This window comes from Pan paniscus, chromosome X (assembly GCF_029289425.2).
Source record: "Pan paniscus chromosome X, NHGRI_mPanPan1-v2.0_pri, whole genome shotgun sequence".
Classification (NCBI taxonomy): domain Eukaryota; kingdom Metazoa; phylum Chordata; class Mammalia; order Primates; family Hominidae; genus Pan; species Pan paniscus.
The window spans coordinates 77,422,429-77,437,202 of NC_073272.2; the positions used below are offsets into that span (position 1 = coordinate 77,422,429).

General features: G+C 41.7%; 1 protein-coding gene across 1 annotated transcript in view; it reads right to left on the reverse strand.

Moving 5' to 3' along the window:
* MAGT1 (magnesium transporter 1) overlaps window positions 1-14,774 on the reverse strand; it is a 69,089-nt gene that overhangs the window by 13,686 nt on the left and 40,629 nt on the right. The window contains exons 7-8 of the mRNA XM_003824405.4: window positions 13,769-13,832; window positions 1,138-1,212 (exon numbers count right to left, since the gene is read on the reverse strand). Of these exons, the coding sequence (XP_003824453.1) occupies window positions 1,138-1,212; window positions 13,769-13,832 (139 nt within the window). The remainder of the gene's footprint in view (window positions 1-1,137; window positions 1,213-13,768; window positions 13,833-14,774) is intronic.

The window sequence follows — 14,774 nt, forward strand, 5'->3', positions numbered from 1 at the left end:
GATGGCTGGGCGTGGTGGCTCATGCCTGTAATCCCAGCACTTCGGGAGGCCGAGGCGAGTGGATCACCTGAGGTCAGGAGTTCAAGACCAGCCTGGCCAACATGGTGAAACCCCGTCTCTACTAAAAATACAAAAAAAAAAAAGAAAAAAAAAAAACCCCAAAAAACAAAAAAACTAGCCAGGCGTGGTGGTGGGCGCCTGTAATCCCAGCTACTCAGGAGGCTGAGGCAGGAGAATCACTTGAACCTGGGAGGCAGAGGATGCAGTGAGCCGAGATTGTACCACTGCACTCCAGCCTGGGTAGTAAGAGCAAAACTCTGTCTCAAAAAAAAAAAAAGATGCTTAATGTATCATGATAGTTACTGAAGAATAATAATAGTTGAAATTAGGAAAAAACTAAACATTGAAAAAAATCGGAATAGTTAAATTATAATATAGAGTATAAGTCAGCCAGGCACGGCAGCTCACGCCTGTAATCCCAACACTTTGGGAGGCTGAGGTGGGAAGATCACTTGAGTCCAGGGGTTTGAGGCCAGCCTGGGCAAAGTGACAAAACCCCATCTCTACAAAAAGTACAAAATATAAGCTGGGCATGGTGGCACATGCCTGTAGTCCCAGCTACTAGGGAAGTTGAGGTGTGAGGACAGCTTGAGCCTAGAGGCGGAGGTTGCAGTGAGCTATGATTATGCTACTGCACTCCAGCCTGTGTGACAGAGTGAGACCCTATCTTAAAGAAAACAAACAATAACAGAGTATAAGTTTAAAATTACGTATATAGAAAAAGTTATTAGTTATTTAACTCCAGTTTAAAAAGGGGGTGTGAAGTATAAAAATTTTATATATACAGTTTTTAAGGTTTTTATAAGTGGAAAGAAATATATTACAATTTAAAAATAATTAGTTTTTCAGTGGTGGAATAAATGTTTCATGCTCCTGTTTTTTTACATTTTCTATAATGAGCATATATTAATTTTATAATAGTAAAGGAGTTTAATAACAGATATGACATTTAAAGAAAAAAATAGTAAAGGGGTAAAATAACCTACTTATCCTATAAGTAAGAGGAAAAGTGATTAAGAGATCACTCTTTTTCCATAGTACAGGCAGCGCTGTTACATTTTGAGTAAGGTGACTTACTCTTTCGCTTTCCAATATCCATGTCAGAGGTAGCAGCTTCACATAAAAGCACCATTCCTAAGGTAACTCCACCATCTAAGAAAAATTGTTTAAGGAGAAATTCGCACAGACACAAAAGACATACCATTTTACTATTTCCAGTTTCTCATGAAGAAAATTAAAATGAATATATAAACCTTCAACTCTTCATTATAAAAAACCAAAATAAGGAAACTTGTATCTATACGGCATGACAATTATTTACTATGACGATACAAAAAATTAAAATTGGAAGATTACTTCATTTGTGCAAAGAAAAATTGATATTTTAAACAAATGTCCCACCATAACTTACAGATGAAATATGAGTTTTCCCGAAATTGTACTTTGAAATAACCTGTCTGGACATTCAGTTATTGCCCTGACCTCAAACACATTTAAAAATATTAAATGGCTTTTTTTTTTTTTTTTTTGAGACAGGGTCTGGCTCTGTCACCCAGGCTGGAGTGCAGTGACGCAATCTCAGCTCACTACAACCTCCACCTCCCAGGCTCAAGCCACCCTCCCACCTCAGCCTCCTGAGTAGCTGCAACTACAAGTGCTCACCACCACGCCCAGTTAAATTCTGTAATTTTTTTTTTTTTTTTTGTAGAGATGGGGTTTTGCCACGTTGCACAGGCTGGTCTTGAACTCTTGACCTCAAGCAATCCACCTGCCTCGGCCTCCCAAAGTGCTGGGATTACAGGTGTGAATGACCACGCCCAGCCCTAAATAGCCATTTTGAATATTTCACCCCACCTCCCTAAAGAACACATTTGAAATATATATCATTTAGGGAGAACAGTAACTACTTTTTATTTGAAAATTAATTTCTGAAAAATCTCTCCTGGCCTAGTTTAGCGGTTCACACCTGTAATCCTAACAGTTTGGGAGGCCAAGGCAGGCCGATTGCTTAAGTCTGGGAGTTCAAAACCAGCCTGGGCAACATGGTGAGACCCTGTTTCTACCAAAAAATACAAAAAATTGGCCAGGCTGGTGGCACATACCTGTAGTCCTAGCTACTTGGGAGGCTGAAGTAGGAGGATCACTTGAGCCTGGGAGGTTGAGGCTGCAGTTGGCCGTGATCATACCACTGCACTCTAGCCTGCATGATAGAACTAGACTGTGTGTCAAAAAAAATTCTCCATATTTTCAATAATACTTTATTTTTTAAATTTTTCCCATGCCAAGATGCCAAAAGTACATCAATAATTAGCCTTTAAAGCACAAATTACTACTAACCTATCTAATTTTATCCTATTCTAATAAAAAAGAAAAATCCTGGCCGTGCGTGGTGGCTCACGCCTGTACTCCCAGCATTTTGGGAGGCAGAGGTAGGCGGATCACCTTAAGTCAGGAGTTCAAGACCAGCCTGGCCAACATGGCAAAAACCCGTTTCTACTAAAAATACAAAAATTAGCCGGGCGTGGTGGCAGGCACCTGTAATCGCAGCTACTTGGGAGGCTGAGGCAGGATAATCACTTGAACCCGGGAGGCAGAGGTTGCAGTGAGCCGAGATGGCACTACTGCACTCCAGCCTGGGTGACAGAACAAGACTCCATCTCAAAAAAAAAGAAAAAGAAAAAGAAAAATCCCACATGTGCCATGACCACACTTTTATTCAGCTTAATAGGAGCTGCATAAATACAAAATACAACAACCCATACAAATAGGTAACAGATGGCATGGTTGAATATTAAAATAAGCAAATTCAAATTTTAAAGCAAATAGAACGTGTTCTAGTAGAAAAGAGAGACAGATTCACCCTGCAGTTTAGTGAATACTAACAGCAGTAAAACACTCCCAAATCAATTATACATATGTACATACATGTTGTATGCTACCGCATGTGGGTATCATTAAGCGGAAAGGGAAAAATATGTGTTTAGATGAGGCCTGAATTTATAATTGGCTCTAAAATTTGACTTGTCATCCCTTCATTACCATCTTGCATTCTTTTTTAACTTTTTAAATTTAATTTATTTATTTGAGACAGGGTCTCACTCTGTCACCCAGGGTGGAGTGCAATGGCACAATCACAACTCACTGCAACCTCCACCTCCCAGGCTCAAGAGATCCTCCTGCCTCAGCCTCCTGAGTATCTAGGACTACAGGTGCATACCACGCCACGTTCGTTTTGTTGATTTTTTTGTAGAAACGGGGTCTCACTATGTTGCCCAGGCTGGTCTCAAACTCCTGGACTCAAGCAATTCTCCAGCCTGGGCCTCCCAAAGTGCTGGAATTACAGGCGTGAACCAATGTGCCTGTGCCCCATCTTGCATTCTTTCTTCAATAGCCTCTTGTTAGGGATGATGCCCATTCATCATGTTTTCAGTTGTTCAGCCAAGTCTCTTCTCCAGCAATTTTTTCTGAGTTCTTTATCTGCAGGTTTGTGCAAAGATTGATCATTTCGTTTTTTAAAATTTTTATTTATTATACTTTAAGTTTTAGGATACATGTGCACACCATGCATGTTTGTTACACATGTATACATGTCCCATGTTGCTGTGCTGCACCCATTAACTTGTCATTTAACATTAGGTGTATCTCCTAATGCTATCCCTCCCCCAGTATTTTTTTGCCAGTATTTTATTGAGGATTTTTGCATCGATGTTCATCAGGAATATGTGGTCTAAAATTCTCTTTTTTTGTTGTGTGTCTGCCAGGCTTTGGTATCAGGATGATGCTGGCCTCATAAAATGAGTCAAGGAGGATTCCCTCTTTTTCTATTGATTGGAATAGTTTCAGAAGGAATGGTACCAGCTCCTCCTTGTACCTCTGGTAGAATTTGGCTGTGAATCCATCTGGTCCTGGACTTTTTTTTGGTTGGTAAGCTATTAATTATTGCCTCAATTTCAGAGCCTGTTATTGGTCTATTCAGAGATTCAACTTCTTCCTGGTTTAGACATGAGAGGGTGTATGTGTCCAGGAATTTATCCATTTCTTCTAGATTTTCTAGTTTATTTGTGTAGAGGTGTTTATAGTGTTCTCTGATGGTAGTTTGTATTTCTGTGGGATCGGTGATGATATCCCCTTTATCATTTTTTATTGCATCTATTTGATTCTTCTCTCTTTTCTTCTTTATTAGTCTTGCTAGCGGTCTATCAATTTTGTTGATCTTTTCAAAAACCAGCTCCAGGATTCACTGATTTTTTGAAGGGTTTTTTGTGTCTCTATTTCCTTCAGTTCTGATCTGATCTTAGTTATTTCTTGCCTTCTGCTAGCTTTTGAATGTGTTTGCTCTTGCTTCTCTATTTCTTTTAATTGTGATGTTAGGGTGTCAATTTTAGATCTTTCCTGCTTTCTCTTGTGGGCATTTAGTGCTATAAATTTCCCTCTACACACTGCTTTAAATGTGTCCCAGAGATTCTGGTATGTTGTGTCTTTGTTCTCGGTTTCAAAGAACATCTTTATTTCTGCCTTCATTTTGTTATGTACCCAGTAGTCATTCAGGAGCAGGCTGTTCAGTTTCCATGTAGTTGAGTGGTTCTGAGTGAGTTTCTTAATCCTGAGTTCTAGTTTGATTGCACCGCGGTCTGAAAGACAGTTTGTTATAATTTCTGTTCTTTTACTTTTGCTGAGGAGTGCTTTACTTCCAACGATGTGGTCAATCTTGGAATAGGTGTTGTGTGGTGCTGAAAAGAATGTATATTCTGTTGATTTGGGGTGGAGAGTTCTGTAGATGTCTATTAGGTCCGCTTGATGCAGAGCTGAGTTCAATTCCTGGATATCCTTGTTAACCTTCTGTCTCGTGGATCTGTCTAATGTTGACAGTGGGGTGTTAAAGTCTCCCATTATTATTGTGTGGGAGTCTAAGTCTCTTTGTATGTCTCTAAGGACTCGCTTTATGAATCTGGGTGCTCCTGTATTGGGTGCATATATATTTAGGATAGTTAGCTCTTCTTGTTGAATTGATCCCTTTACCATTATGTAATGGCCTTCTTTGTCTCTTTTGATCTTTGTTGGTTTAAAGTCTGTTTTATCAGAGACTAGGATTGCAACCCCTGCCTTTGTTTTCCATTTGCTTGGTAGATCTTCCTCCATCCCTTTATGAGCCTATGTGTGTCTCTGCACGTGAGATGGGTCTCCTGAATACAGCACACTGATGGGTCTTGACTCTTTATCCAATTTGCCAGTCTGTGTCTTTTAATTGGAGCATTTAGCCCATTTACATTTAAGGTTAATATTGTTATGTGTGAATTTGATCCTGTCATTATGATGTTAGCTGGTTATTTTGCTCATTAGTTGATGCAGTTTCTTCCTAGCATCCATGGTCTTTACAATTTGGCATGTTTTTGCAGTGGCTGGTACCGGTTGTTCCTTTCCATGTGTAGCGCTTCCTTCAGGAGCTCTTGTCGGGCAGGCCTGGTGGTGACAAAATCTCTCAGCATTTGCTTGTCTGTAAAGGATTTTACTTCTCCTTAACTTATGAAGCTTAGTTTGGCTGGATATGAAATTCTGGGTTGAAATTCTTTTCTTTAAGAATGTTGAATTTGGCCCCCACTCTCTTCTGGCTTGTAGAGTTTCTGCTGAGAGATCAGCTGTTAGTCTGATGGGCTTCCCTTTGTGGGTAACCCGGCCTTTCTCTCTGGCTGCCCTTAACATTTTTTCCTTCATTTCAACTTTGGTGAATCTGACAATTATGTCTTGGAGTTGCTCTTCTCGAGGAATATCTTTGTGGCGTTCTCTGTGTCTCCTGAATTTGAATGTTGGCCTGCCTTGCTAGATTGGGGAAGTTCTCCTGGATAATATCCTGCAGAGTGTTTTCCAACTTGGTTCCATTCTCCCCGTCACTTTCAGGTACACCAATCAGACGTAGATTTGGTCTTTTCACATAGTCCCATATTTCTTGGAGGCTTTGTTCATTTCTTTTTATTCTTTTTTCTCTAAACTTCTCTTCTCGCTTCATTTCATTCATTTGATCTTCCATCACTGATACCCTTTCTTCCAGCTGATCGAATCGGCTACTGAGGCTTCTGCATTCATCACGTAGCTCTCGTGCCATGGGTTTCAGCTCCATCAGGTCCTTTAAGGACTTCTTTGCATTGGTTATTCTAGTTAGCCATTCGTCTAACCTTTTTTCAAGGTTTTTAACTTCTTTGCCATGGGTTCGAACTTCCTCCTTTAGCTCGGAGAAGTTTGATCATCTGAAGCCTTCTTCTCTCAATTCATCAAAGTCATTCTCTGTCCAGGTTTGTTTCTTTGCTGGTGAGGAGCTGCATTCCTTTGGAGGAGGAGAGGCACTCTGATTTTTAGAATTTTCAGTTTTTCTGTTCTGTTTCTTCCCCATCTTTGTGGTTTTATCTACCTTTGGTCTTTGATGATGGTGACATACAGATGAGGTTTTGGTATGGATGTCCTTTCTGTTTGTTAGTTTTCCTTCTAACAGTCAGCACCCTCAGCTGCAGGTCTGTTGGAGTTTGCTGGAGGTTCCCTCCAGACCCTGTTGGCCTGGGTATCAACAGTGGAGGTTGCAGAACAGCAGATATTGGTGAACAGCAAATGTTGCTGCCTGATTGTTCCTCTGGAAGTTTTGTCTCAGAGGAGTACCCGGCTGTGTGAGGTGTCAGTCTGTCCCTACTGGGGGATGCCTCCCAGTTAGGCTACTCGGGGGTCAGGGACCCACTTAAGGAGGCAGTCTGTCCGTTCTCAGATCTCAAGCTGCATGCTGGGAGAACCACTACTCTCTTCAAAGCTGTCAGACAGGGACATTTAAGTCTGCAGAGGTTTCTGCTGCCTTTTGTTTGGCTATGCCCTGCTCCCAGACCTGGAGTCTACAGAGGCAAGCAGGCCTCCTTGAGCTGCGGTGGGCTCCACCCAGTTCGAGCTTCCTGGCCGCTTTGCTTACCTACTCAAGCCTCGGCAATGGCAGGTGCCCCTCCCCCAGCCTCGCTGCCGCCCTGCAGTTTGATCTCAGACTGCTGTGCTAGCAATGAGCGAGGCTCCGTGGGCGTGTGACCCTCCAAGCCATGCGCGGGATATAATCTCCTGGCGTGCTGTTTGCTAAGACCATCAGAAAAGCACAGTATTAGGGTGGGAGTGACCCGATTTTCCAGGTGCCATCTGTCACCCCTTTCCTTGGCTAGGAAAGGGAATTCCCTGACCCCTTGCGCTTCCCGGGTGGGGCGATGCCTCGCCCTGCTTCGGTTCACGCTCAGTGCGCTGCATCCACTGTCCTGCACCCACTGTCTGACAATCCCCAGTGAGATGAACCCAGTACCTCAGTTGGAAATGCAGAAATCACCCGTCTTCTGTGTTGCTCACGCTGGGAGCTGTAGACTGGAGCTGCTCCTATTAGGCCATCTTGGCTGCACAAAGGTCTTTTGTTAATGTGATCATTTCTTTCTGTCTTTTTTTTTTTTTTTGAGACGGAGTTTTGCTCTGCCACTCAGGCTGGAGTGCAGTGGAGCCATCTTGACTCACTGCAACCTCTGCCTCCCAGGTTCAAGGAATTCTCCTGCCTCCGTCCCCTGAGTAGCTGGGATTACAGGCACATGCCACCACGCCTGGCTAATTTTTATATTTTGAGTAGAGACGGGGTTTACCCATGTTGGCTAGGCTGGTCTCGAACTCCTGACCTCAGGTGATTCACTCACCTCAGCCTCTCAAAGTGCTGGGGTTACAGGCATGAGCCACCATGCCCGGCCAAAGATTGATCATTTCTACAGGCTTTGATTTCTGGGTACTCTCTGATTAATGATTGAGACTTGCTCTGGGGAAAGCTTGTCTTTTTATCATGGTTTATGTGCTTTTGCTTTGAATGAGCTTTCCTTCTTGCTAAATACCTCAAGGTCTTTTGTGTACTCTTCTTAGCTGTCAAGAGCTATGATGCACTTCCCTGTATACTGTTTTATTTCATTTACTGATCTTTAAATTTTTACTAACACTGCCTACTATATGGCAGGCACTATAAACTGTTGGAAATAAAAAGTTGAACAAAATAAAGATCCTACCATGAAGAAGATTACACTCTAGTGAGGAATACAAACAATGAAATACATAAATTACACAGTCCTGATTAAATGTTACTCCAGGAGAACTGAGCAGAAATAGAGGAGACATTATTCCATAACATACAACAACTAGGCTATTAAAAGCTAGTAGAAGGCCAGGCGTGGTGGCTCACGCTTGTGGCCAAGACGGGTGGATCACCTAAGGTCAGGAGTTCGAGACCAGCCTGGGCAACATGGATATGATATATCCATTATATAAACATTAAAAATATTGACTACTTTTCTTTTTCTTCGTATTTTCAGATTTCTTTGTAATTTTTATGTATTTTTATAAATATAAAGGCCATACAACATAGAAAATGCTTATATTAAGATAGCAAACTCCATACACAACATGTCTACAAGTATAAAAAATGAACACCCTTACCATGAAACATTCATATAGAAATGAATGCAAGATAATATGCAAAAGTAAACGTAGTTTATACTATTAGGGTTTCAGGTTATAGGTGAACATTTTCCAGACTGCTACTTTATTTTAAAAATTCAGGAGGCCAAGGTACGAGGATTGTTTGAGCCCAGGAGATTGAGACCAGCCTGGACGACAGGGCGAGACTCCATCTCTAGAAAAAAATACAAAAATTAGCTGGGTGTGGTAGTGCTCACCTATAGTCCCAGCTACTCGGGAGGCTGACGTGGGAGGACTGCTTGATTCTGGGAGGTCGAGGTTACAGCGAGCTATGGTGACCCCACTGTACTCAAGCCTGGGCAACACAAGATTTCATCTCTAAAAAAATAAACATAAAAAAATCCAAATATATTTATTCTGGGATTCCATTTATTGTGTTTTCTTTTTTTTTTTTTTATTTTGAGACAAAGTCTGGCTCTATCAGCCAGGCTGGAGCACAGTGGTGTGATCTCAGCTCACTGCAACCTCTACCTCCTGGGCTCAAGCCACCTTCCTGCCTCAGCCTCCCAAGTAGCTGGGACCACAGGCACGCAGCACCACACCCAGTTAATTTATGTACTTTTTTTAGTAGAGAAAGGTTTTTGTCATGTTGGCCAGGCTGGTCTCGAACTCCTGGCCTCAGGTGATCTGCCTGCCTCAGCCTCCCAAAGTGCTGGTATTATAGGCGTGAGCCACCGCACCCAGCCCTGTAGGATTCCATTTATGTAAGTTAAAAAAAAATAGGTAAAATAAACCCATAGTGTTAGCAGTCAGGATAGCAGTTATTTCTGGGTGGGAAGATGGCAATCAGGAGGAATGATGATGGAAAATGCTCTGAGATGTGGGTAAAATTTTATTTATTGATGTGAGTTCTGGTTACATAAGTGTGTTAATTCTGTGAAAATTCATCAAACTGGGCTGGGCACCGTGGATCATGCCTGTAATCCTTACACTTTGGGAGGTCGAGGCAGGCGGATCAGTTGAGCTCAGGAGTTCGAAACCAGCCTCACCAACATGATGAAACCCCATCTCTACTAAAAATATCAAAAAAACTTAGCCAGGCATGGTGGCAGGTGCCTGTAATTCCAGCTACTCCAGAGGCTGAAGCAAGAGAATCGCCTGAACCTGGGAGGTGGAGGTTGCAATGAGCTGGGATCACACCATTGAACTCTAGCCTGGGCAACAGAGCAAGACTCCATCTCAAAAACAAAAAACAAAAAACAAAAAAAAAAACAAAGGAAATTCATCAAACTGTAAACTTTTGTAAACTTTTCTGCATAACTGCAACACTTAAAATGTAATTTTAAAGGTTGCTTAGATCAGGCAACTGATTATATAGTCTGCTTTATTAATCATGCAATAAACTGTACATTAAACTAATAATAAATATGTGAATATTTTCCAAAATCATAACTACTACTTAGAGGTGGCCTCAGTCTATTAATTATTATCAACCTGGAAGCTGTAAACAATGTTACCGGTCTTGAGGTTTCATATTTACTTTAAAAGAAAGTGGGGGCCGGGTGAGGTGGCTCACGCCTGAAATCCTAGCACTTTGGGAGGCTGAGACGGGTGGATCACCTGAGGTCAGGAGTTCAAGACCAGCCTGGCCAACCTGGTGAAACCCTGTCTCTACTAAAAATAAAGAAATTAGCCAGGTGAGGTGGTGCACACTTGTAATTCCAGCTACTCAGGAGGCTGAGGCAGGAGGATCGCTTGAACCCAGGAGGTGGAGGTTGCAGTGAACCAAGATGGTGCCACTGCACTCCAGTCTGGGTGACAGAGCGAGACTCCACTCAAAAAAAAAGGGGGGGGGGGTGGGGAGTGGTTAGGCCTTTTCTAATATTCCTTACCTCTGACAAAATTATTCATTTTCTCACTATTTCTGGTACACAGCACTTAAGTCACTGTCTTATAATCTGTATACATGTCTGACTCTGAAAAAAGTTCACTTTTTGCATCCTAATAACCAAACACAAGACATTCTATATCCCAACAGGATTGTAATCCGTTCCAAATGTATACGAAACCTTAGGCTGATGCTCAGTCTTAAAGCAGAGGTAAAATGACAATTTTCTAATTTCTTAAACTTCTTATATATTTAAAAGTTTAAGACAAAGCTAAAAGACCAACAAACCCCAAATCAACTAATTAATACTTTACAATTTTAATTGCTCTTTTGCTCCATTATTCAATTTCAAAGTACTAGTGAGAAGAACTGATTCAAGATACTGAAAATTTTCTAAGGTATAATAATTTGTTAATCCATCAAACCATACTTTTCTTTTCTGTTCTTTTTTTTTTTTCTTTGAGACAGAGTCTCGCTCTGTTGCCCAGGCTGGAGTGCAGTGGCAGTCTCGGCTTACTGCAACCTCCACCTCCTGGGTTCAAGCAATTCTCATGCCTCAGCCTCCTGAGTAGTTGGAATTATAGGTGCACACTACCGTTCCTGGCTAATTTTTGTATTTCTTGTTGAGATGAGGTTTTGCTATGTTGGCCAGGCTGAATCCATCAAACCATAAATGAACATTGTCTTTCTTTTTTTTTCTTTTGAGACAAGAGTCTCACCCTGTCATCCAGGCTGGAGTGCAGTGGCACCATCTTGGCTCACTGCAACCTCTACCTCCTGGGTTCAAGCGATTCTCCTGCCTCAGCCTCCAGAGTAGCTGGGATTACAGGCGCCCGTCATCATGCCTGGCTGTTTTTTTTTTGAGACAGAGTCTCACTCTGTTGCCCAGGATGGAGTCCAGTGGTACCATCTCGGCTCACTGCAACCTCTGCCTCCCAGGTTCAAGCAATTCTCCGGCCTCAGCCTCCCCAGTAGCTGGGATTACAGGCGTGCACCACCATGCCTGGCTAATTTTTGTATTTTTAGTAGAGACAGGGTTTCACCATATTGGCCAGGCTGGTCTCGAACTCCTGATCTCAGGTGATCCGCCTGCCTCAGCCTCCCAAAGTGCTGGGATTACAGGTGTGAGGCAGCACGCCTGGCCGTCTGGCTAAGTTTTGTATTTTTGGTAGAGACAGACTTTCCCCATCTTGGCCAGGCTGGCTGCGAACTCCTGACCTCAAATGATCCACCTGCCTCTGCCTCCCAGAGTGCTGGGATTACAGGTGTGAGCCACCACACCCAGCCCATAAACGAACATTTTCAACTAAAATTTTAGGATTAAAAAAAATAAAGTTTGAGTAATATTTTTCTTTCAGTCTTTCCCCCCCCCGCCCCCTGAGATGGAGTTTTGCTCTAATTGCCCACGCTGGAGAGTAATCACGCGATCTCTGCTCACTGCAACCCCTGCCTCCTGGGTTCAAGAGATTCTCCTGCCTCAGCCTCCTGAGTAGCAGGGATTACAGGCACCCGCCACCACGCTCAGCTAATTTTTTTTGTATTTTTAGTAGAGATGGGGTTTCACCATGTTGGCCAGGCTGGTCTCAAACTCCTGATCTCAGGTGATCTACCCGCCTTGGCCTCCCAAAGTGCTGGGATTACAGGCATGAGCCACCACGCCTGGCCTCAGTCTTCTTTCTTCTCATATGGACTAGGTGTATATTGTTAATCTTTCAGCCCACCATTTCATGGTTGAATAGATCAATTCTCCCAGGTTTGGGCTGGATGTGAAGCAGTAAGTATATTTTCCATAGTGCATAAGAACATTTTCCCAAATATCCTTCAATTAAAATCAGTTAAAATCAAAAGCTTAATATTTTTTTAGAATGCTTTCCTTAAAATCTCTCTAATCATCAACATAGTATAATAAAACTGGGAAAGACATACACAAACATTTACTAAAGATAGAATTTTCAGTGGTTTTGAATTTTTTTCTTTATACTTATTTGTATTCTAAATTTTCTTTAATTTATATTCCTTTTGCAATCAGAAAAAAATATATTTAAGTTTCGTTTTTTTCCCCTTTTTTATTAGAGACAGGGTCTCACTGTGTCGTCCAGGCTGGAGTGCAGTGGTGTGATATCGGCTCACTGTTGCCTTGACCTCCTGGGCTCAACTGATCCTCCCACCTCAGCCTCCCTGGTAGCTGGGACCACAGGCATGCATCACCATACTTGGCTAATTTTTTTTGTGTATTTTTTTGTAGAGATGGGGTTTTGCCATGTTGCCCAGGCTGGTCTCAAACTCCTGGGCTCAAGCAATCTACCCATCACAGCCTCCAAAAGTGCTAGGATTACAGGTGTGAGCCACCATGCCCAGCTGATTCTTGTATATCAATGTCAGGACACCCTGGCTGAGAAGCACAATTCCAGGAACATTACATTTGTTCACCTTGTTGATTTGTTCCAGAGTCAGTGCTTATGTACTCAGGTGGGTAAACTATGTTTAGTAATATTATGAAATTTAGATTCTTACTTATCTGACATCGCTTTTACCTGTCTTTGCAGCTTACAGAGGCATCCACTTTTAGATATAAGAAAATAAAAATTAGCTTGGGCCAAGAAAGTAAAAATATTCCTTGTCATTCAAGAGAATGGAACAACACAAACATAAAGCAGCTGCAAAGTCCACAGGAAGTATTTTTCCCTAGCACACACTTCAGCTGTAAAATGTCAAAATATCCCCATCTTTGAGTAATTACTGTTTTCTTACTGAGGAATATTGGTCTTTAAATAGACTTCTTGCAATTATATGAGTAAAAATGAAATATTCTTGCTTGGCAGATCTAAGTCACTTAATTTACATGTATAATTTCTAAGTAGCCTCAATTTACAACCAAGGTATAGAGCTTCAAAGAAGAAGTTTTTGAAGACAAAAATCCCACATTTATGTTAACTTTGTAGTTTCCAAGCAAACAGAACCCTGGGTCTGATTCACAGTTCAGACCTGATGTTGACCCCTTTACACAGCCTTACACTGCTTTTAGCCTATCAAAACAATGCTTTGTTTAAATTTCACATAAACTCCACTATTCTCCCAAATCCTATTACAACTCTATCTTTTCTTTGTTAAGATGTTCCATGGTTCTTCTAATGTACAGTCTTCCTTGTATTAATGAGCCAATAAACCTGGCCCTATCAGACTACAGATTTGTCCCTAGTAGTCTTTGGTTTATTGGGCTGGAGAGGATGACACAGTAATGATTTTCAAAGGATATTGTGACTTGCATTAAGAGAACAGCCCCAGCCAAATGCTATAGAGAGAATACTAGACTGTGAGAAAACAGACAAAATACAGCAAGAAAGACTTATTGTAAAAGGATACTAAACAGAAGAACAATGTGTGTTTCAGCTACAAACTGGGCTTGACTGCTTCCATGGATATAATTCTAGGAGGGAAAAAAGACAAAACGGAATCTTTAAGTATACATTAAATGTTGGTATGCTAACCCTAAAACGGGGTATTTTAAACTATGAAATTATTAATTCACCTGATAAACCATGTGACATACTCCGGGTCTGTGGCATTCATCAGTAAGTCTGGTTACTATAAGGCTATTTTTGTATTATCTATTCTCGATTTGTCTTTTCATTGTATTAATACTATGTTTATTTTTGAGACAGGGTCTTGCTCTGTTGCCCAGGCTGGAGTGCAGTGGCATGATCATAGCTCATTGCAACCCCAAAGTCCTGGCTCCGGTGATCTTCCTGCCTCAGCATCCCAAGTAGATGGGACTACAAGTATGCACCACCATGCCTGCTCAGCTAATTTTTAAATTTTCATTAGAAATGACATATTGCTATTGCTATGTTGGCCAGGCTGGTCTCAAACTCCTGGGCTCAAGCAATCCTCCCACTTCAGCCTCCCAAATGCTTGGATATTGTACTTATATTTTCAACAACAGAATATGTCAGAAAACTAGTTGTTGTTGTTTTTTCTTTTCTTTTTTGTTTTTCATAGAGATGACGTCTCACTATGCTGCCCAAGTTGGTCTTGAACTCCTGGCCTCAAGTGGTCCTCCTGCCTCAGCCTCCCAAAGTGCCAGGATTACAGGTATTAGTCACCACACCTGGCCCCATTTTTTTTTAAGGAGATGGATCTTGCTATGTTGTCCAGGCTGGGCTAGAACTCCTGGATTCAAGTCATCCTCCTGCCTCAGCCTCCCAAGTAGCTGGGACTACAAATGCAAAACACTGCACCTGGGTGAGAAAACTAGTATTTAAGTGTACAAGACCATGAGGTACAATAATGTAGGCTCCATGAAGACAGGGATCATGTTTTTCTTATCACTATATTTAATAATAATTAGCACAGTGCTTAGAAACAGTGG